Source organism: Manis pentadactyla, chromosome 8, assembly GCF_030020395.1.
Source record: "Manis pentadactyla isolate mManPen7 chromosome 8, mManPen7.hap1, whole genome shotgun sequence".
In the NCBI taxonomy this organism is placed as follows: domain Eukaryota; kingdom Metazoa; phylum Chordata; class Mammalia; order Pholidota; family Manidae; genus Manis; species Manis pentadactyla.
The window spans coordinates 72550495-72575544 of NC_080026.1; the positions used below are offsets into that span (position 1 = coordinate 72550495).

The window sequence follows — 25050 nt, forward strand, 5'->3', positions numbered from 1 at the left end:
AATGAAAAGACGACCCATAGAATGGGAGAAGATATTTATGAAATACTTATCTGGGTAATGGTCTACTATCCAGAATATATAGAGAACTCTTATAATCCAACAGCAAAAAAAACACACAATCCTATTTAAAAATTGTCAAAGGATTTTAATAGACATTTTTCCAATGAAGAAATAGGAACAGTCAACAAGGACATGTAAAGATGCCCAACATCATTAGTCATTAGGGAAACGCAAATTAAAACCACAGTGAAATATTATTACACACTTCCCAGGATGGCTATATATTTTTTTAAACATAATAAGTGCTGGTGGGGATGTGGAAAAATTGGAATGCTTGTACCTTGCTAGTAGGAATGTAAATTGGTTCGGATATTGTAGAAAACATTTTGGCAGAGAAGGGGATTAACTACACAGGGAACAAGGCAATTTTGAGGGGGTGATGGAAATGTTTTCTATATGGTTTATGGTGGTATTAACAATGGTGTACATAATCAAAATTTACCAAATTGGACACATAAAAAGAGGTGAATTTTACTATGCATAAACTATACCTCAATTAAGCTGATTTAAAACCACTTGTCTTTTTTTTTTTTCTTTGAGAGGGCATCTCTCATATTTATTGATCAAATGGTTGTAAACAACAATAAAATTCGTAAAGGGGACTCAATGCACAATCATTAATCCACCCCAAGCCTAATTCTCAACAGTCTCCAATCTTCTGAAGCATAATGAACAAGTTCTTACATGGTGAACAAGTTCTTACATGGTGAACAGTGCAAGGACAGTCATATCACAGAAACTTTCGTAAAACCACTTGTCTTTTATCTGCCATTATTGTCTTTCCATGGAACACAAGTATTGACCGTTTTATTTTCATTGTTAAAAGCAGAGAGAAGGTTGTTTCTAGAACTGAAGGTAGTAGAACAGCCGCTATGTCCTCTTGCCATCATCGCATGGCCCAAGCAAAAAAACACTGGATCCATTCAACACGAATGAGAACCAGAAAAAATGACTGTGTTTCTGGGTTATCAAGAACAAGGGAAAGGGAATGAGAGAAGGAATGAAGGATTGAATTAATGGGAAATTCAGCAGCTATTAACTTAAATGGGGAACCGTAGTGATCAGGCTCTGTTTAGTAGGGAAGGTGATTTTAGGTTTATCTCTAGACTCACAAGTCAAAAGCATTTTTGGAACCTCTACATCCTAGCATCCCAAGCAATTGTATCGTTTGAGAGATTGTGGTGCAACTTTTATATATAGATGAAAACAAAAGGTTTCCAGCCTGTTAAATCACCTTATAGCTAGGAACTGGTTTCTGTACCCTCATCCCTTATGCAGTGCTTGGCAACTACAAGCGACACAGCCAATATTTGAAGAGCTAATGAATGAATATACTAAAACTTGCTGAAGGGCAGTACAATCTTCTATTAAATTAAAAACTCTGAAGGGGAATGTAATACAACTATTGTTTTGTCTGTTATTACTGCTACAGTGCTAGAGAAAACAGTATCTCATTCTTTATTGTGTGCTTGTTCTGAACAACTCATCAAAATAGACTGCTCAAGTGTTTTCAGGTCTCTTAAAGATAAAATAGATCTAAACAGATTCAATGTAGACTTCAGCAATTGAATATGCAATTTCAGCAAAGTATGTCCTTTGCAGTTCTAGCTCACTAAAGTTGCTGCATGGATCATATAATTGATTTGTGGCCCATTCTGCCTGCATCTATCCAATAGTTTATTAAAATAGAATAGATAAATACCAGTACAGTGAAAGGCTCCGCTGAGAACTGAACAAACTGTATCACTTTGTTCACACCTAGGGTTTCCCAACCAATAGTAATTTTACAGCAGCTTTCTATAGCACCAGATAGAGAGCTCGGTAGTCAGGAGCCCACACCATAAGCAAACCTTTCCCTAAAGCACAACAAATAACCAGGTTTATAAAATCACCATTAAATATAATGGAACACAGGAGAGACAAATAGAACAGAAGCAGGATGAAATGATGAACATAACACATAAAAACCAATTACAAATATACCATCTCTGTGGGGAAGCACCCATGTGTGGATACAGCTCTTTATGAATATTAAGTACTGTAGGTAATATAGGACTGAAAGCTTCAAACCCCAATAACCAAAAGAGGTACAACATTTTTTTAAGGAAATAAACCTAAAAATAGGTTCAAGGACAAAATCAACATTTATCATTTTTCATTATTATCCCAGTTCTGAGGATCACTTATCTTACAACAATATGCAATATGTGGTAGAGAAATAATATTCATCATCATTTTTCTTAATAATGTAGCAAATATATTCCATGTGTGTATGATTTCTGGCTGTGCCACAAAAATCTGGACATAAAAAGTCAGCTGTTCTAAGAAAGAATTTTGGCTAGGTCATTCAGAAAAAAATAGTTGCTTTTCTCTCTGACACCTATAAGCTTTAAATAATGCATTTACTATACCCCAAGAAAAAAAAAATAGTTGAAAGGATCATCTAGACTTTAGTCTGTGCAGGTTCACCACAACTTAACTATTCACTATGGAAATAGCACGGAGCATGTCACTATGGTGTGTCCTTGAAAATAAAGGCAAACATCAGTATGTCCTGTTGTGCACATACATATACATATACATTCACACATGCACATTCATCTAGTTACATTTTACACACTCTTCAAGATGCTCTTTACAATGGCATTTCATGAAATAGAGGTGAATTATCTGGGTAAGAAACCATCATCACTTCTTATTTGAAATTCAAGCTGATTCAGATATTTCTGGTGCCTTTGCCTGGTATCTATACAAAGTGAGCTGAAGGCAGAGAATTCAGCTTTTTAAGGATGATGACATAAATGTCAGAGCAAGGATTATGGGCATCAGAATAGTTGCGTCCTGGGACAGTGCAACTTCTCAAGAAACTAGGTTAGAACAGTGAGGTACCAATTGTGATGAAACAGAAGGAGCTTAATAACATAAGAAAGAAAAAGGAGAGTGTAGAGATGGAGAAACAATAGAATATTATTTTCATAGGGAAAATATCTTCTTTCCACCATGTTTAAAGACCATTTGAACTCTGAAAATTTAAAACTTTTAGAAGTTTGAATTGGTTTCGTGTTGGCCATCATGCAAACATTCTTTGAGCAAACATTTATTCAACACCTACTGTGTACAATAGGGGAATGAATGCCAGGAGTACAAAAATAAATGAAACACATTCCCTGTAGCTTGCTATTTCTGAAGACTCAAAGACCTTTTAAATATCAAGTATATCTTACTAAGCTGCAGTTTGGTGAGTTATGTGTGGAAGAATCAGCAACACATTATTGCATTTTCATCAAGCCCCAGAAGGACTGACTTTTAAAATATAAAAGAAAGGGGATTTTAAAAAAATTCTACTTGGTCAATAGAAAACATTTTGAATTCAAAAAAATTAAAAAATCTGTATTCAACTCTCATTTCTCAGATCTTCCTTTCCCATATGGAAGGTTCCCATATGCGTAGGGGTTCATAATATTTTTTACTATTGACACAACACTGCAGGCTCATCTTCTTGAGAATGCTTTGACTAGTTCCCTGTCAGTAAATACATAAGCAGACATTTCTATTGACATCAGTCTAAGCTCTGGTCTCTTCTTCATTTATTTACATTTATGCCTGTTTTTGTAAACAGGCATATGATAAATGCTTATCACCAATGCCTTGAGAATATGGTAAGAATGGGAAGATGTGCACACAGAATCAATACAAGCCACGTTTACTATTGAGGTACATGCAACTTACTCTTATGTTGGATAAAGTCTTTTTCCCCCATGGCTATTTTTCTCCATAGTTTTTAAGGTTCCTACCTGAATATTTAGCCATCAGTGAATAAATGAAGAATGTGTTACCCCAGAGTCTAATTCTGTCTAGATTAGTATTTGTATGGAGACGTTGTGTACATCCCTGGGCAATACATCTTTCCCAAGATTTTATTCCAATTTTAGAAATTACTCATCATTCACCAAGTCCAAACTAAGGTTGTCCAGTGCCACCTGAGTTTACTGATGGCTTTTCAAAGCCAACCTTTGCTGCTCCCCACCAATTCCTTTATGGAAAACATTCCTCAGGCTGACAAGAGAGGCTGCCCTGGGCCACATCAAACACCTCACCCCAGAACAGTGGTTCAAAGAGTTTTCATTTCATGGACCAATAAAATTCCTCTAACTTTTTTTGGGAACCAATATAATATTGCTATCTTTTTATTCTTCAATTAAGAACTTAAAAGGCAAAAACACAGCTACAAGAATTGAATGAAAAGAATCAAAGCCCCAAAAATAAATAATAAAAACAGAACCTCTTAAGAAATTTATAAATAGAATACATTTAGCTCTATGTAAAAGCTCATAATTCTCCTTAATTTTTTCTCTTCTTGCCATAGATTGAGTTTTGGGAACCACTAGCTTTGAGCTTAGCATAGGGGCTATAAAAGAATAAGTTAACCAAATATTCAATTTCTGCTGTTTATGTACCATGGCGTGGGTTCAGGTTTACCCTGGCAACAGAGTAGAGGAAGTGAGGAAATGTAGAATCAGCTCCATTCCATCTCAGCCTTCCTAGTTATTTGTATTGCCAGTGTGGTCAGCACCTCACACACACAGTGGGCAGGGGAAATGCCAGTGCAAGGAGATTATTACTCAGAGTTTGCCCCCAATCAAGTTACTGTGCCACTACGAGACAATAAGAGTTCCCTAGAATCCAGTGACAGTTTAAGGAAAGAGTCACCCTCAGACATTGCAATTGATAAAAATCAATTTAAAAGATACAGTGTGAGTATCAAAGGCACAAGTGATGGCTTAGACATCTCCATCTGCTGTCAGGACTCAGGCATACCCAAGTCTAATTCAAGTGACCTTTAGGAATGTAATGTAACATACAAACTGCAGTGGCTTTAAGAACTACTGGGTTTTCTAGCATGTTCAGCTGTCCAGCAAAGGTGCGAGTCCTGATGAAGCAAGCACTGCCCTCCAGGACCTACATCTCAAAGAAGGAAGTATAAATCCCAGAGTTTAGGCTGCAGAGATGTTGCTAGATGCAGAGGCTGGGAGGATGCGAACTGTGCTAGTCACTTTCCTATGATGTTTATGGTTTTCGGTAGTGCTTGATTCAAAATTCCACAGGTTTTGAATTATCTGCCCCAACTCTATTTATCCCACAAGCCTTGATATTTTTAATGCAATGTTTTGTTGAACTACGGTTGTAGCCAAACTACCTGTATTTTCTTTCCACATGGCAGTCAAAGCCCTTACGTGACCAGTGGAAGGAGAGGGGTCTGGAGGGAGGTTGTTAGAAAGTTATTAGAAGGAATTGGAATTGGGCCTCCAGCATCATCTGGAGGAAATAGCTCCTGATGTGATCCTAATTCTTGGCATTGAAGTATCTCTGGTTTGGATGAAGGCAGTGCATCAGATTATTCTGACTTAATAAAAAAGAAAAAAATCCAATAAAAAATATTTAATTCCCTTACTTCTAATTATGTGTTTGCTCTGCAATCTTCTGCTCCATGATTGGTATATAGGATTCCTCTCAAGTGCCAACTGCAGTTGCCTGGTAATGGCTGCCTGGAGCAATGAAGTGAGAAGGATGCTGAAGTCACTCTGGGCTCAGTGGAAAGAATGCCACAGTTGATTAGTGATGTCTGTCAGGAGCTGCCGCATGTGTGTCACCCCTGTGAAACAGCTGAGGAAATTAGCCTACTAAGATGAATGGTCTGGGAAGACAACCAGACTTGGTTCTGGAATTGGTACATTTACCTTTGTAAATGAACAAATCGATCCTCTGATAACCAGTCTATCTCTGTCAGTTTCACCTGGGGCTGTTCATTTGGGTGAACTGAGAAAATGGAAGGTTTAAGCCAGCGATGTGGAAGGACAAGTCCTGACTCTGAGATGCCAATACCAGAAAAGGCCCTGCTTAAAGGATCCTGCCACTCATTACCTTTTGACGTGTTTTGCGTTTACTACCTATTAACTGTTCCCCTTACTTCTCCCCTCCCCCTATTTAATATTTTCCGTATTTCATCAACTATAAGATCACAGCAAGTTAGTATACCCTAGGAGACAGGATATTGTTTTCACACATGTGAACTTGGTTATTTCTGGTGGCTTCACAGTGGAACCACCACTGTAACCCCTCAATATTTAAATAAACAAATTATTTAAGGACCGTTAGAGAAAACTTGCTGTCTGAAAACCTTACTGTCCCACCAAAGAGAAAGTGCACCATCAGAACTTGCAAAAAAGGTGTTAGTGTCTCAAGAAAACTCCAGAAAGTATCTTTCAGTAGAGACTCTTAAAGAAATGCGGCCTCGCCAGTGCTGTGGGTAGCACAGAGGACAGACTGTGTGGGGAAGAGCATGGACAACAGCTCTGAGTTAGGGTGCCTAAGAGAAGTCAGACTCTGAATGTGAAGAAATTTCTGGAAAAACCCAATGTGTTCCTCTTTTATTTCCTTTTTTATGTTTGCAAAAGATCTTCATGTTGATAAGTCTAAAATAACTTTTTTAGTTAGTACAAAATAAAGTGTTGTATGTCATGTTGACACCATATTTTTTTCTCATTTGTGCAACTGACAGTGCTTTGATTCAATGAAATGCAGTATAATTTACTCCCATAACAAGTGAGGAAATGCAGCACCCAGAGCCTGATTGTTCACAGGTTGTCCAGTTTTCTCATCAACCTAGTTGCACGTTAGATTAGAATTTATGAAACCTTAATTCTTGCCTCGCCCACTTGAATATCCCCAGTGCCGTATTTCAGAAAGGTTGGTTTTAAGTAACCAAATCATGGCTGGATGGCCAACTAGAACTGGTCAGTCTAAAATAGAGCCATTCTGTAAACCAAACCAAGATTGTTCTATTTGGGTGGATGTCTGACAGTCCAAGGACAATTTTCAGCTGTCATGTAGGTAGGGAAGCAAGAATGCAATTGTCATATGTGCCACTGGATGTTTTTTTGCTAATTGTCACCTATCATTTCATGGAACTATCCATTTACCTACTTGTGTGCCTCCCTCTTCCTTTTCATCTTTAATTTCATTCCCACACCAAAGAGACTTTTTGTGTGAATTTTTACAGTTAATAATCATGATACAAAGAAGCTCTTAGGTTAAACCATGTAAGAATTGACAATATTCGACCATTTCTGAACTACTGAATCAGCAAGTTTGTACAGTTCAACTTAATACATGACACACGAGATGTTCACGTAAAACAGTTCACAATCAGAGACAGAAAAACAGCCCTCTATTCATCATTATTTAGAGCTGTCTGAATGCAAGAGCTCTTCCCTATGAGCTTCTGGCAGCCTCTAAATAACATTTTCTGTGTCCATGGTTCCCTGTGAAGACCTTCATTTGATCAACTGTGTGTACCATATCCTTTTTTTTTCTTAACTCAGTAAACATTTATTGCACATATAATAGAGGGTAGGCACCATTCCCAGGTTTGGATACAAAGATTAGTGCATCACAGTCCCCACTCTTAGGAGCACACAATCTAGGAAGGGTGACAGGCGTGGACATAATTACAGTGCAAAATAACAAGCAACATAATAGATATAAATAACTTGCTGAAAGGCACTTACTCTGCCTAGCAGAGCAAGAAGACCTCAGAGCAGGTGACATTTGTGCTGGTTCTTGAAGGATAAGCAATTTACTTGGCAGAGAAGAGAGGCTTTTTGCCAAGCAGAATGGCTTGTTCAGAGTCACAGAAGCACAACAAAGAAGGATGTATCTGAAGAACCTTATTTTGAATGTTGATAGGACATGTGACAAAGGTGAGAGAAGTGGCTGGAGATGAGGCTTGAATGGAAGTAAGATCTGGTTATGAAAAGCCTTCACATGGGGCCGAGGAGTTTGCATTTTATTCTGCAGGTGAAGAGAAGTCACAAAAATGCATTCACATGGGTTTGAATAGCTTAGAAATAAAATTGCTTTTTCTGCTTTGAATCTGTACATCCAGCCCAGTCATCACCTATGTTTATCAAAACATTATGTTAACGGCCTCGGAGCACGAGCTTCTGCAGCCAGAATTCTTTCTGACCAGCCCTGGCACACTTGTGAGCCAATGCAACCTGGATCTCCAAGGGGTTGTTTCAGCCCTGACATCTCTCTTAAACATGGTCATTGAGCTGCGGTTCCTCACTGTGGCTGGAGGCATAGCCAAAGGCTGCGTTATTGTGAGAGATTGTGGCTTTGACAATTGCGTGCTCCTCCTCTAAAGGGCCCTGTACTTCACATGGGTAAAGGAGCTTGCCAGCACACATGTCATGTTTTCATATTTTCCTCATTGGGTAATTTCAAAATGGGTGATTCCACCAAAATGCAATGAGATTGATTTCGTCCAAACTGCAGACTGCCTAATCAGTGGCTCCGTTTTCCAGCCATGTGATCTGGCATCTGGCATTTACCACTCATCAAATGAAATTACACAGCACCAATAAATTATCAGCTCACCCCCAGGCAGAACCTTTTCCCTTAGTTCCCCCCTGCCTAATACTTGAATAATGTTTAATAGAGATGTGGTTTATCTATACAGGGATATTAACCAGAATGTATCAAGACTTTACCACAAATAGAGCTTTATATATATATATATATATATATATAAATTATATATAAACACACACATATGTATGAATATATGAGTGCATATGAATGACCTATCCCATTTATGTAAATTTTCCAGAAACATAAAGCTAAGTGACTATCAAACATTTGTGTTTTGTTAAATTATACCTACATGTGGACACACACATGTGTCTATATATATGGTGTGTGTGATGTATTTTATATATATATATATATATATATATATGAAATAAGTTATTCCATTTATATGAGTTCTCCAGATGTGTAAAACTAAATGACTATCAAACATTTGTGTTTTATTTGAATTAAGTCTTTATGGAAATGTTTCTGACAGTGTTGGATGAGTTCTAGATTCAGCCTGCTTTGCTTGAATCCATTTCTTCACCTCCTAGCTTTCTCTCATTGGGCAAATAGCAATCTGTCTGAAACTCAGCTTTCTCATCTATAAAATTAGGATAATAGTAACCACCTCATAGGGTAGCTGTGTAAATTGAATGGGGTATGCTTGTAAAGCATTTTGGTATACAGTGAACTTCTGAGAAATGCTAGCAATTCTTCATGAGTATTAGAACTGGTTCTTGAATGTTAAGGCCATCATCATGAGCATTAATGATTATAGGAAAACTAATAGCTGGCACCCTTGGGGCCCACTGAGAGCCAGAAAGTTAGTTAGGCCTCCACCAAGTGGCCTAGACTGCCAGGCTTCTTCCCAGTCCTGCCTGGTCTTTGAGTATTTATAGAGCATCCCTTGCTTTCATGCTATCAGTCATCCCATCTTGAAATGGCTACTATGTAGGAAACTAACAGTTTTCTTCCTTAGTGTTGCACTGACAAATAATTCAACTTCTAACATTCCATCTAAGCAGGAGTTTAAAAGCTCTGACTGGATACCCAGGTCTGTGCTTCAGAATCTGTACTATGTGCTGTCTATTTGAGCTACTTAAAGATCTTTCCTGCTCATTTCAAGATTATCATCCTTGGAAAGACAAATACCTCATGATCTCACTTATATGCGGAATCTAAAATCATCAGGTTCATAGAAGCAGAGTAGAATGATGATTACTAGGAGCTGGTGGGAAGGGGAGACGGAGAGATGTTGGTTAAAGGGTGCAAAGTTATGGTACTGCAGGATGAGCCAGTTCTGGACATGTAACATGCAACAACATGGCTGTGATTAACAATACTGTATCCTATACTTGACATTTGCTGAGAGGATAGATCATAAAGTGTTCCTGGCCCCCAGAAAAAGTAAAAGAAAATGGGAACTATGTGAGCTCACAGATGTGTTATTTAGCTTGATTGTGATGATTATGTCACAATGTATACATGTATCAAAGCATCAAGTGGTATACCTTAAATATATACAACTTTTTTGTCAATTATACCTCCATAAGAATTCAACATAATAAACTAGAACTATGACACAATTTTTTTTAAAAAGATTATCTGCATTGTCTATGATAGATGATGATGCTATCAGGTGAATCCAGAAAGCCAGAGGACACATTTTACATGTGCATCTGAGCAACACAAGTTGTCACAGATCCATATTTTTAGAGATTTGATAAAGAAATAATTGTACCCCCTCTGTTTTTAAAGCAAAACTTGGAATAAAAATAAATATCTATGCAAAGTCTTTCTGGTTTTAAAAAATTATAAAAATGTATACTAATTCAGCCTATCTAGGACCAAAATCTCAGCTCTACAAGCTAAATAGTATTCATTGTATTTCTTGATTCGTGTGTGTGTGTGTGTGTGATTTTTAAACAAGCAGATCCTCAGGGGCCTTATGCTGCTACTCTCAGGAAAACACCATCTGAGAAACCAGAACTGCCAATTTGTGGTCTGTTGAGTGGTACCTCCTGAGGTTGTGCAGGGAAGAAATCCCAAGTGCAATGCCTCTATAATTTTGCATAATTTTTTTTCAGAATTTTTTTGATGCCTCAGTAGCCAGACTATCAGTGTCCAGGATAACTGTATTCACCTCCCCCTCATTCTCCTGGTTGTATATGTTTATTAGCAGCAACCATCCTAATTTTGAGAGAATTTTTGTCCAGGAAAGAACCTCTATACTTTTTTCATCCCAGACTTTAGCTGGTTACCCTACTTTTGGCTCAAAAGTAGTATTGTCAACATTTTTAATAGACTTTCACTTGTAAGTTTTATGCATAGTAATTTGAAATGCGATATCCTTCTTACCTTGCTTCTCAGCCATGTCCACCACCTTGTTCTCTCTTGCCCATAGATTGAGGGCATTTACGTGTACTGCTTCTTCTCTTTGGAATTCTCTCTGCCTGTTTCGTTGGCTAGCCAACTCTTGCACAACCATCAGAACTCAAGTGAAATGACCAGCCACCTCCCTTGTGAAGCCGTTTCTTTCTGGGTGAGCTGGGTTAGGCCCTCTCTGTGTCTTCCCACAGCACCCTGTCCTGCATCCTGTCTTAGTCCTCAGACACTGTACCAGCAGTCAGTACTCAACTGAAAATTCCTTAGGGACACAGTCCTCAAGTGTCTTTTCTGTCCACCTTGTCTGGCACATAGCAGGGACTCAGTTGTGGGTGATTTTATGAATATATATCATTTTCCCCTTATTAAAAAAATCACTGTACTTTCAACTAATTGAGTTTATCATGATCTACTAATTTTGAAGGACAACACACCTCTGATTAGCTTATCAGATAACTGAAAATTTAATCATTTAAGAAGTCAGTGTAAACAGTTGAGTGAGGGGAGGACGTTCGAGGTCTTGGTCTGGCTTTCTGTTGCTCCTTGTGAGTCATCTTGAGTTCTCCAGGTAGGAGAGCCTTCCCCAGGTGGGGGTAGATGTGACAGCACAAGAGGACACAGGATGTCAATTGCAATCCTTAATTTTTTTTACTTTTTCAGGTTACAAATGCTGCTGCCAACCACCCTGGCCACATGACTCTTCATCTCAAACCTTTCCTTGTGTGTGGAGGGGATGGATTTACCCAGTCCAGCTTTGATGGCTGTATCACTTCTGCCCTGTGTGTTCTAGATGCTTTAAAGAATCATATTTAGTACCTTTATCTTTATTCTCTACATACACTTTGGGTTTTTGTTGCCACAATTTTCTGTTATTGATTATTTTGTTTTCTGTTAGTTTGAGAGTAATTACTGGGAAATTTTTTTATCACTTATTATCATGTTTCATACAGGGTATAAAATCAATTTTATGATTTTGGTTGTAACCACCCATGCTAGAATGAAACTTCCTTGTACTTTACACTTTTCACTGCTTTTTTGCACTGCCATGAACTACTTGTTGGAGGAAGAGTAGTGCTTAAGAATAACAAATGACCCTTCCCCCCAGATTACATCAAATCAAAGTAACAGTTCATGTTCCAGAACCTTTATTATTCTTTTGAAAAATTCAGTTCCAAATACACAATAATCATTATCAAAGCCTTGTTTTTCATCTTCAGCTATGTCCTCCATTCAGTATTTTTGCAAATTGCCAAACTACAAGACTTCTCAAACTGTGGGTAGCAAAGTATAATTTTTGTTTCTCATTTCTCTTCCAAGTTATTAAATGACTCTGAATTGCAGGTTGTATTTGTCATCATCTTTATGATCATAGTTTGAAAGGCAACTTGACTGACAGAGAACCCCCTCTTCAAATTATCAGAAAATAACGAGATTCAACTTGACTTTCCAAGTTGTACAATACTTTTCACCTTTAAAAAATTCAAACTTAATATGAAAGATACAAATTAAATGGAAACTGAGAGAAAATATATCGATCTTTACCTTTTGCTATCTCCTATGGCATGTGCTGTTATCTTCATGAGCTTTCCAGTATATGCTGTGGCATTCAGACTATGTCAAGTTTAATGAATTTAGTACCAAAAAAATTGGGCTGAACCAGAAAATAAATGCACTTAAAATAGTTTAATATTTGCAACCTAATGGTTCACCATATCACCCACGTGCTTCAGTGACAACCTCATGACTTGCTTTCTGAAAAGAAATTGATTGCCAGCCTCCCAAACAACCTACCTGTTGCTAATTTGGAAAGCAAAAATGGTAAGTTCTGTTTTATCATTTTAAAGGGAAAGAAATTATTGCAGCCTCTCAAACTAAGAAAAGCTCAACTAAAGACTTCTTATCTTGGTAATATTTAAAGTCTTAGGCTTAAATGCTCATTTATTACATATAACATGCATAAGCCTGGAAAGAATTTGCTTATGTATCTACAAAGTGGGTTTTGTGATCCTGTGGAATGTTGTTATATGTGTCCCTTTAGCAATCAACTGATGGAAAACTGAAATGCCTACATGTGGTCAGTGTCAATCACTTATTTTTGAAATAAAAAAAGGAAAAGGGAAATTAATGTGACCTCTGGTATGATATATGAAAAATATTATTTCTTTCACCATTTTGGCCCATATTTGCATTTCTCTTTATTTTGGTGTTGCCCTTAAAATATGGTAGAAAATACATTCAAATGTATTAACTATTTTGTTTTTGACTAATAAAATATTAGAACAATTTGACTGAAAGCATCCTGAAGCTTTAAGAATGATGTTATATATGTCTCATGAATGGATATTCCCCGAAGAAGACAGTAAAAAAATGATTTATAAAGGTGGGATGGATCCCCTAGAGAAAGTATTCTTCTAAGCTATCACTGATGATTTTTAATATCTATTCATTCTAAGTATGTTTCCCTAATAATCTGCATCTGGTTTGAGAAGACTCTGGCAATATGAGAAAAGACTCAGCCTTGCTTAGTGTGTATATCATTGTTACTTTGCTATGTTCATCATTTTGAAAACTCATTTTACATTTAGATCCATCTCAGATAAGAACAGACCAATTCCCTAATGGTCAAATAAAGAAAGAAAATGTATCAAATGCCTATGTTCTTTATTTTCATTTACCTCTTCTCCTTTAGAAACTGAAATATATATAGAAATCTCTTGTGCTGGATGCCATCCCAGATTGCCATGAAATTCAGATGGCCAGGGTACCCTGGAAGACCCAGGGCTCAGTGATCCACATCCCCTGGGAAGCAGGGGTCAGTGTCATTTGCAACATTTGCCAAGATGCGCGTCTGTCAGCCCACAGGACCACCCAGCACCACAATATTTCTAAACAGGAACTTTTATTAATCAAGCCAGCTAAGGAAAGCTGCTCTATTTTGAAAGGAGCATATTCAGGTGAGAAATGGCTTGAGGACTGAGGTGATTTAATACTTGTTTGCTGATAAATATAGCCTTTGCCAGAATAAAACTTTATGATGCAGTGTTGAAAAGCTTAATTACTAAACTGTCTGTACAGGTCTTGCTCAGGCAGCAATGGTGACAACTTAGAGCAGTAGAATAGTATTTTTCCCCTTCAGCAAGGGGAAAAGTATGTCTAAAAACATAGAGAAAGCAGTAATAATCCCAGACCAGATATTACTAAGGGAAAAAAAGACACTTCATTGAGTCACCAAGCCTTCTGTGCAAAATGCCACCATCCCCACCCCCCGCCTACCAACTACCTTGTTAAGTAAAAAGAACAGGGTCAATTTTACATTTATCTGGCATTTTATACTTATCCAAGTGTATATAGATATAGATATAGATATCCACTTTTATATGTATATATACAGATACATATATATACACACACACATATATATATATAATCTCCAGTTGCCGTCCTCCTAACACCCTTGTGAAATAAGCAGAGCAAGGAATTCTTATTCACATTTGACAAATGAGGAAACCGAGGCTGAGATTGTGCAACCAAGGTCACAGAATGATATGCCAGGACAAGAGCCTGGCCTCTGTGACCCATGTCTATTTGCATGGCACCATCTGCCGCCAGATGAGCGTGATAATTAAAGCTGAACTGAAGCACTGGTTGAGGATGCAGGCAGCACTGCGTGGTCCTCTTACCGCTGTTTCATTTCAAAGAGCTGACACTGATCCTGACATGACGTGTAAGAGTCCAGTATGGAATAAAGTCTCCATAAGCACTGGATAAATGATTCATGTTCCCATTATTTTCATTTGCCTGTTTATTTCCTTCTTTGGGGGTCATTTGCTGTGAGAAATTGCTGCACCCCAATGACATGGAATCCCGGCCTGGCCGCGGTCGGCGGGTCAGCACACACGCCCTCGGCTTTCTCACTTTCAGTGTTCCTCTTTGGCTCTTCATTCCCTTTTGTCTCAGTCTTCTCTCATCTATCATTTCTTTCTCCCCTTCTGGTTTTTTTTCTCTTGCTTCTTCCCTTATGCCCAATTCTCCACCCTCAAGAGACCTGGAATATAAATGCAATCACACTATGATGCATGGTACTTTAATGATTTTTTTTTATTTAGCATATCTCTTTTTTTCTAAAATGGAAAGCACTCAGTCCTGCCTGGGACCAGGCTCTGTGGCGGACATAATCAGCAGTGTCACCTAAGGACTCTAGCTAGGGAACAAGTCTCATGGAGTGGGAGGCAGGGTAAGGTGCATGTTGATGTAATCCCAGGCAGTAAATAAGATGCTGTAATGCCTGAAGCAGGGAATCTAAGAGAAAGAACCATATTTCCATGAGAGAGGGCCCCTGACTAGATGCAGAGATATATCATCTAAACACATCTGGCTATGTACCCTCTCCATGCCATACCTGGGCAGACTTGGCAGACTCCAGGAGCTCGACCTGCATATTAGTGTGGTCAGGATAAGTGAGTGCTTCCTGTGGAAAAGACTCAGTGGAACACAGAAAGAGGTCTCTGGGAAGAAGAAAAAGCCTTGGCAACCCTGAAGCTTGCTGGTGCAGGACGGATCTGCTGTTCTCCATTCTGGACTGTATTGTGTTTCAGCCAGTGTCATCTGGCCATGTAAAAAGAGAAGTTTGAAATGGCAATGTGTCCTATCTTTCATTCTCAACAGACAGTAATTATAGTCCACTTGAGGGTTCACAGCAGAATCCATCAAATGAGCCTGCTAAGGAGAAAGAATCCCTAAGAGAGTATTAATTTAAAAGGCATGTAGAATCATTGAATCCTGGAATGTCTAAGTTTAGAGGGGCCTGGAGACCATTTAAGCCAGTTCTAAACCATGTTTTAAATCTACTTGAGAAGCAATGAATAGCTACGGGCTGTTCTCCTAATAACACAACAGAAGTAACTATGCACATATGCACATAGAATTTACATACCATTTTAGATCCTGCTGGCTACCTGCCTGTTTTGTAAATAAAGTTTTATTGGAACATAGTCTTGCCCATCATTTGTGTATTGCCTGTGGCTGTTTTTGCACTACAAGAGTGAAGGTGAGTGTTCATGACAGAGACCATATGGCCTGCAAAGCCTAAAATAGTTATTACCTGGTCCTTTAAAAAGAAAATTTGCTGACTCGTGTTTTGGGGGTTACAAACCCTCCAAAATCTATTTTTAGACATTCAAGGGTCTATGGGCCCCAGATTAAGAACCTCTAAATCTCAACCCTATCACTTTATGTAAAAACAAGCCTATCTTAGATCCACACATCTGGCCAATTGTTCCTTGATCCCGTGCCCCACTCTAAATCCTTTAAGGCAAACATACAGCTTTGAGGTGAAGAACACATCCTCTGGAGTTAAAGAAATCTGTGTTTGAATCTAGACTTTATTCCACCTTGTGTGACCTTGAGGCAGTTAAACAGCTTCACAGCCTCCTTTATCATCTGAAAAATGAGTTAATGGTAGCAACCTCGTAAAATTGTTGTGAGGCTTATACATAAATATACATAAAAGCTTAGCAGAGTGCTGGCCACCTAGTAAGTGCTTAATTAATGATAGCAATAGTGATGATGATGATAAAGGGGAGGAAAAAAGAGGAAGAGGAAGAGTACAAGCAGATCCTGCTGGTGCTTCTGAGACCCTTGAGTCCAGTTCTTCTGCATTTACCTAGGGCCCTCAGGAGAGGTGACGGTGATGCAAACCAGAGCTCCAGGTTTCTGTAAAAGCTTCATGAAACAGAATAGTAGTGTCTACCTGAGACCATCTGTGGGCCTTTTTCTCTTTTCCTGTTCCATTTGGTGAATAGACACTTGTCAGGTGGGGAAAAGGTGATTTGTTCTAATGTGGTCCTCAAAAACAAACCAGGATAGGTCATTAGCCAGAGTAGGGATGGCATAAAATAGAAGCATTCTCAGCAATAAATGGTGTCTTTCCCCAGCAAGTTTGTGTGCTGAATGCAAAGAATTACACGCTTGGATTGGATTTTGTTGAAGATTATTTACTTGATCTCTGAAACACTGTGAAAAATGGGAGTGAGTTATTTCACATTCTTAACATGTTTGGCTAAGTATGCAGTCATTTCCCATCCCTGGCCTTCATTTTAAAAAGCTCGACTCCTGGTAATTTCCATGATATTGTGGTAAGTTTCATGACATCCTGAATCCATCACTTGTAATCACGGGCCAGTTTCTTATATCTCTGAGTCTCAGGATCTCATCTGTAAAATAGGGATACTAATTTCACCTACTTTGGGGTTATTCTGAAGGTTGTAGAATATACATGTAAAGTGTTTAGCATATTCTGCACATGGAAAATAATGAACATTAGCTGTTATTATTACTATAATTACATATTAATGAAATATTATGTAGGAAAATAATCCCCTCTCATAACCATCACTCCATTTATAAGTAGCTTTAGACCTATCTAGGAAGCCACTTCAGTATTTGTACAACTCATTGGGGACTGTATTCAAGTACCACTGTAAGTTTGGCCTCAGAGTCATTTCTGTTCAGAAATTCTTACTGACCCTTGAGGTAATGAATAAATAAGTGCTAGTGTGGTTTATTGTCATGCTCTTTAATATACCTTGACCAGCACCCTATTTCCCCCAACCCATTTACACTCCCCACTCTGATACTACTTGTGTACTTATTTAAATCTATTTGCCACCAAAATTTCAAGAGCCACAAAAGCAGGGTCTGCCACATAGGAGGTGCTCAGTAAAAAATCTGTTGTTGCCCCATTGAATGAATGAATTTGGCTAATAATACTTCTTAGTCTAATTTCAATAACTGCCAGAGGAAAACATTGCTGATACAGAATTATGCCATGGAACAAAAATGTTAACAATCTTATCCTCAATAGAAGAGGTGATTGCAACAGTACTCACATTCTCCTTGTGTAGTTGCTATTCAGAATCAATAGGTGACCTCAGAACATCCCTACCTTATGCTGGCTCCCATTATTTAGAAAGTTCTTCTTTGGAGGGTTGGGGCATGTGGGAAAACTGCTCTACCATTTGAAACTACCTAATAAATAATTGTACTTTACTTTTTTTCATTTTGCCTACTATTTAAAGATTTTTGCCTATAAAGCCAAAAATTTAAGCAAAGTAAACTACCAGGCTACAGAAGCCAACTGAATCTATTTCATGGTGTCCTACCTGAGCAGCTGGCATCATATATATTAGAGTTTATTAGAACTACATGTTCTTGAATTACTTGGAGAGGGAGGTTAAGTGAATTACAATTTAAATAATTATTGACTAGAAATCCTTTTTTTGCACTAACTCCTGCACCGCTGTCTTTCCAGAATGTTTGGTTCCCTTCCTCTCCTCCTCCTTCTTTTTGTTATGCCTAAAAAGCTTATTGAAGTTGAATGAATCTCACAAAGCCTTGGAATTGGGATTTCACTAAAATGTAGTAAGCTCCATGGGGACAAAGAATTTTGTCTTTTTTTTTCTTCACTTTGGAATTACCAGTATCCAGAACAGTGCCTGGCTATGTAGTGAGTGACTAATTCAAGGATATTTAGAACATCAGCAATTAGGAAGCTATCTTATATAATTGAAACACCTAGCAAAGATATGAAAAACTAACAAGGTACAAAAAAATGAAAATGGAAAAACTTTTCTTACTTATGAATATGTAAGTAAGCTCCATAAAGACAGGGATCATGTCTGATTTATCTAAATTGTTTCCCCCAAACCTAGCACAGAACAGGTCACATGGTAGACCCTGAGCAAATTTTTGAGGAATGATCAAATGACTTAAAGAAGGAAAAGTTTAAGTGAATGAGGACTATATCCTAAAGAACCCAAGAGAAACTATCCTAGAAATACAGGGCTTAAAATGGACCATCTCTGCATAGTTTGTGTGTTTGCATATGCACACACGTGTGCCAGGGTTGGGGAGGGAGGACAAGATGCTTTCCCTGTGCAAACAATCAGCACAGCAACTCTGACAGTGTGTTTTGCCATTGTGATTTATCACCTACCGACCACATGCAATCCCAGTTTGTTGGCTCACATTTTTATTTTCTTGTTACTCCTTTTATTAGAATTGATTTAAAGCAGGCAAGAGTCAGACCTAGCGTAGGACGCACACTTCTATAAGAAACTCATCAACCTCAAACTCACGCAATATATTTTAACCGTTAGTTAGCTGTGTTTACTTATCCTTTGGAAAACCATAACCGTTCACTGTTAAACCAAAAGAGTGTCAGAAAACAAAATGTTCATGATACAGAGACCACTGTGGAGAAAAAAAATTGGCGAATGTCACTCAACTGAGAAAAATGCCTCGTCTTGGGTGAACAGCACTCTGACAAGTAGCTCTGTTATAGGAAAGAGTTCAAAGAATGTGTAACCAAGAAATCCATTCATTCAACAAAGATTTGTTGCAGTAACAAAAACCATATTATGTCAATGGATGCTGACAAATTATCTCATAAAATTAACATACATTCCAGGTGAAACCTTATGGTAAATTCAGAAAAGGGGATGCCACCTTGAAGGGATGAAGACTATTTTAAAAATATAACAAACTTTACAGTTAAGAACAAATTACCAGAGCCACCTATATTAAATTGGAAAGAGGTCAAATATCCTTGCATCAGTGTTTTGAAATTTCTAGGAATGCATTCAGTCATTGAACGTGTTTAAGAAATGTGAACATTGGAAAAGAAACAAAATGGTTACTGATTGCTGTCAGTGTGATTACACTCTTAGAAAACTCAGGTGAACTAGCTTTTAGAACTGAGAAGTGACTTGAATGGCTGAGTTATAAATATTCAAAGATCAATAACCTTTCTATATGACATAATCAATGCAAGTATATCTTGTATACCTTTTTATTAACAAAAACATAAAATACAAAAAATATCTCTAGGAAGATGAATCCTGAATGTATAGAAGGAAACATTTTCAAAATTTTACTAAATGGTATTTTAAAAGATTTGAATAAGTAGGAAGATATACCATGTTCCCCAAGGGAAATAGTGAATTATTATGAATTTTTCCATTTTCTTTTAATTAATTTGTAGGTTAAACATAATCACAATGGGATTTTTTTTAACATGAAGAAACATAATTCTACAATTCCAATTCATCTGGAAAAAATTAACAGGTGAAAATAACTAGTAAGTTTATAAGCGAGAAAGTCATAAACATGAAACTTATCAGCTCTTAAGACATATTGTAAAATTTGATAAATAAAGCAGTTTATTATTCTAGAATTGACACCAGTCAATGGAAATAATGGCTATAAAAGCACTTATGATGAAGGAAGTATTAAAAAAACCACTGAGAAAGGAGGAATTATTTAACACATGATTTGAGGGAAATTGGCTAGCTACTTGGTAAAAGAAAAAGAAAAGAAATAAAATGTGATTCCATCCTTATACCATAAATTACAATAATTTCCACATGAATTGAAGGGGTAAATATAAACAAATATACATGCCTCTCTAAAAAAATAGAGGAAAGTATGGATAAATATTTAAAACTCCCAAAAACAAAACTAAAAGCTCACAGACCAATAATGAAAAGAGCACTTAAAAATGACTTATAGTAAAATTATAATATCCTTAATCTGGAGAAAAGTTCTTAACAAAGGTTAAAATTTTAGTTCAGTTTTTTTGTTGTTAATTAAAAAGTATGCAGATAGAAGGTTCATCTATTTCCATCTAGTCTCTCTCTTCTGCCACAAAGGAAACTACTCCCATATTTAAAAATTTTTATCATTTTGTTTTTTATCATTTATGCACTTTTTAAAAACACTCCCATATAGTCTTTTTTTGACTTTCTAAATACATGTTCATAAAAATATGGTAATATTCTCTGAGTTTTTAAATTTACAACATATTGAAAGCAACCATTGGAGATTCTCCCCACACCCATATTATATTTTTAATATTTTTCCATGTTGATAATTATAGATCTAGTTCATTCACTTTCACTACTGTTTTTCATTTTATAAATGTATCACAGTTTATTTCTCCAGTTACCCACTGATGGACATTAAGTAGCTTTAAATGTTTACTATCGCAAATGTTGCCATAATAAATATCCTTGAACACATCTCTTTTATTCTTGTGCAAGAGTTTTTACAAGGCATAATGTTAAAATGTATTAAAACTGATTTGTGAGTTCAAGGGAATATACTGTATTTTTTATCTATATGTTTTAAATAATTAATGATTTTTAAATTAAGAAAAGAAAAAGATTATGCAGAGTACTTTAAAGCCAAGTGATAAAATTTCTCATAATTAAAATAGGTGGGCCCAGGTTGGGATAGGAGTGAAGAAATGGGGAGCTTGGTTGGTGACAGATCTTCAAGGAGGAGGAAGACCACCCCTGGAGCCAGAACCCTACCCATTCTGAGTCTGTACATGTTTCCTGAGCAAAGAGCCACTAAGAGTAGACAAGGAACTGTTAGAGGGAACTGTGGTAATGTTGGATTGAGGGACATTACTCTAATTTCTCAAACTAAGTGCTGGTGAGATTCTAGAGAATAGGGAATGTCCCCAAAATGTATGAGATTGAATTTGCCATCTGACTGTTAGAAATCAGGGCAGGCAGTCATATTTTATTGATTAAAAAATGAAAGAAACACAATGATATTTACTTCATAGCCATTAGATGGTTGTTACCAAAAAACAAATAAGCAAACAAAAACAAAAAGATAACACGTTGGAGAGGATGTTGGGAAATTGGAACCTTTATTCCTTGCTGGTGGGAATGTAAAATGGTGCCACCACTGTGGCAAAATGGGATGGTAGTTCCTCAAAAATTTAAACATAGAATTACCTTATGATGCAGCAATTCCATTTTTGCTCATATATTAAGAAGTGAAAACAGGGACTTGAGCAGGTATTTTTACACCCATGTTCCTAGTAGCTTTAACTAGCTAAACAATAGCTAAAAGGTGGAGATAACCAAAATTGCTTCCATCAACAGATTAACGCAAAAACAAAATGTAGCATATACATATGAAGGAATATCATACAGCCTTAAAAAGGAAGGAAATTTTGACACATCCTACAATATGGATGAACTTGAAGATATGGTAAGTGAAATAAGCCAATCAAAAAATAGTGTGTAATTCTATTTATATGAGGTACCTAGGACAGTCAAATTCATGGAGACAGAAAGTAGAATGGTGGTTGCCAGGGGCTTTGGTGGAGGGGAGAAGTGGGTAGTTAGTGTTTGATGCCTACAGAGTTTTAGTTAGGCACTACAGCAAAATTGGGGAGATGGATGGCAGTGATGGTTGCAAAAGAATGTGAATTTACTGAATGTCACAGAACTGTACACTTAAAAGTGGCAAATTTTATGTTATGTATAATTTTAAATAATTTTTTTTTAAAAGAAAAAATCAGTATTTCTTACTTTTAAAAGAGAGGCAGCAGGCCATTTACAAATTTATAAGGGAAGAGTGAGGGTCCCTCTGTCCAACAGAAAAATAGACTCAAATAGACTCAGTCCATTTCTTTTGCCCTTAACATCCTATTTAACAGTAATGGTCAAAAAAATGGGTACAACACATACACAAATATATGTAAACATATTTTACCTGGTAAATAATCAAAATACATATATATGTGTGTGTGTGTATATGTATATGTGTGTGTGTGTGTGTGTGTGTGTGTATAAATTATGTTCTGCCTCATGAATAAACAAAAGAATGCAGGTTAAAAAACACAGAAAATGCCAACTGACATCTTTTTAAAAATTACTGAATTCTAAAAACAGATCAAAACTGGCAGAAGTAAAAATTTTCACAACCTCTCTACAGAGTAGGTTGGCAACATGTATCGAATGTTTTTTCAAGCATGTTTTCTGATTCAATGATATACTTCCAGGAGTCTAGATCAAGGAAATAATCAAAGATACAGACAATGATTTATTTGTAATATGTTTAAGTATTAGTTATAATAGTGAAAAACTGGAAACAACCTCAAGAGAGACTAATAGGAAATGGTTGAATAAATTCCAATGATTCAAAACAGTGGAATTAAATGCAGTCACTTGAAAATGTGCTTCCAAAGCCCATTTGCCTATCTGGGATAGTTCTTATGATAAAATGCTAAGAGTGAAAACCCAAAATGTGTATCTGTAAGACCAAAATATATTATAACCTTCATTCTTGTAAAACATAATGTGTGTGTAATGTACATTTATGTGTACACATATATGAAGATCATGAGAAAATATACTAAAATCTTAAGTTCTCAAGGTGAAATTTTGAGCAATTTTTATGCTTTTCTCTATTTTTCCATATTTTACACTCTGTATTTTTATGATGAGCAAACAGGCAGCCAGTTGTCCTTGTTTTAAGGTAATTTAGAGGGCAGAACCAAGACCAGTAGAAGTAGGAAAGCAAATGAAGTTAATATCAGAAAAGAATTCTAACAAGCAGAACTTTCCAATGTGGGGCAGACCTCTGGGGGCTTGTCTCCACCATCCAGGGAACTGCTCCAGGAGAGGCTGGGTGATCAGCGTTCCAAGTGGGGAGAGGTCACAAGAACTGTGATTCCCCACCCTGGCTGAGCCACCACCACCTGGGGAAGGGCAGAGAATGGGAGTGGAGAGTGAAGCAGTAGGATGCAGATTCCTGGACCACACATCCCATCTGTCTGAACTGAAGCTCCAGGGCTGAGGTCTGGAAATCTGCATTTGCTTTTAATTTCCCCAGGGGATTCAGCGGCAGTCAGATAATATTTGAATTTAAGAATCCCCAGATTAGAAGATTTAAGGCTGCTTCCAATGTGGGGTCTTAAAGCAATTCTGAGGCTCAAAAGTCTAGAGCCATTTGATTATTTTCATTGTAAAATCAAGGACAGATACAAAGGGAAGTGTGCTGGATGAGGCTGGGATGGAGGATGGAGACACTTAAGATCAGTGCTGCCCACTGTTTACTTATTTGGGCATTTAACCTCAGGACTAAAGGCCCTCACCTTGTAAGCTGCATGAGAGAATGCTCTTGTTCCCAGAAAATACCCTGAAGTATTTAACAGTAAAGGGACATTTTGTCTACAACTATCAGAAGGTTCAGAGGAATATAAATAGTAGATAGATAGAAAGATGATAGATAGATACATAGATAGATAAATAGATAGATAGATAGATGATAGATAGATATAGATAGATGATTGAATAGGTAGATGAATAAATGGGTAGATGAAAAATTGAGAGAAATAAAACGGGATTAAAGTAAAAATTAAGTAGAAGGTAAATGAAGATCTTTTTCCTAGTTTTGCATCTTTTCTGTAAGCTTGAAATTATATTGAAATAAAATGTTATCCCTAAGAAAAGAGAACTAAAAAGGCATATTAAACACAATTGTAATCTCTGAGCCACTTGAACCTAAATCACCAGGCATGCCTTTCCATTCATTCATTTATTCAACAGATATGATCAAGGACCTATTCGGTACCAAGCTCTCCCTTCAAAACACTTGGGATATACCAGGAATCAAAACAGTTTCCTGCCTTCACAATGATGATATTTAAGTTAGGTTAACATAAAATGCATATTTTTGGGCCCCATGAATGACTGCATTAGAATCTCCAGAAAGGACTCAGGGATCCACATTTTACAAAATTCCTAAGATACTGCTTAGATACACTAACACAGTATTGTTTCTCATAATATGGGCTTTGTCCCATAAATGGTTTCTGATAGCAATTCAGTGAGCCAAGAATTTTTTTTTAATTAAAATAACAGAAGGAGAGAAAAGAATGAGATTCTGATATCTGCTAAGAGTAGCTATTATCTCATAAAACTTTGGCTTCCGGGCAGTGGGTCACTGGAAAACCTAGAATATAAGATATATAAAATGTATGACTACTCTTGTACTCACTAGCCCCTGTTCCCAGTAGTTCTCCCTTGGTCCACATCTGGGGGCATTGAGAGGCTGGAGCACATGGGCTGCCTCAATAAGGGACAGGATGTTCTGGGAATTTCACTCACAGGTCCTAATGCCCAATGGTAGAGCACTTTCTCTTGCTCCTGGGTAGAGCCCAATGCTACCGTCTCCCACAGATGGCAAATCTCCAGCACACGTTACATCATTTTCTTTGATAGACATGGCAAGACCCGACACACTCTCTCCTGGCACTGTGCGGCAAGAGGTAGAACATCAGACAGAAAGGAGCTCCTGGGACCAAATGCTTCCATTTGCTAGGATACT

At 37.2% G+C, this 25050-nt stretch overlaps 1 protein-coding gene across 3 annotated transcripts in view; it reads left to right on the top strand.

The window, feature by feature from the left end:
- RNLS (renalase, FAD dependent amine oxidase) overlaps positions 1–13509 on the top strand; it is a 274300-nt gene extending 260791 nt beyond the window's left edge. For 2 of the 3 annotated variants that reach the window (XM_036924054.2, XM_036924057.2), the window contains one exon: positions 11521–13509. In XM_036924054.2, the coding sequence (XP_036779949.2) occupies positions 11521–11673 (153 nt within the window). In that variant the 3' untranslated portion in view covers positions 11674–13509. The remainder of the gene's footprint in view (positions 1–11520) is intronic. The other variant, XR_005032408.2, reaches the window with a different exon arrangement.
- Positions 13510–25050: the final 11541 nt, after the last annotated feature.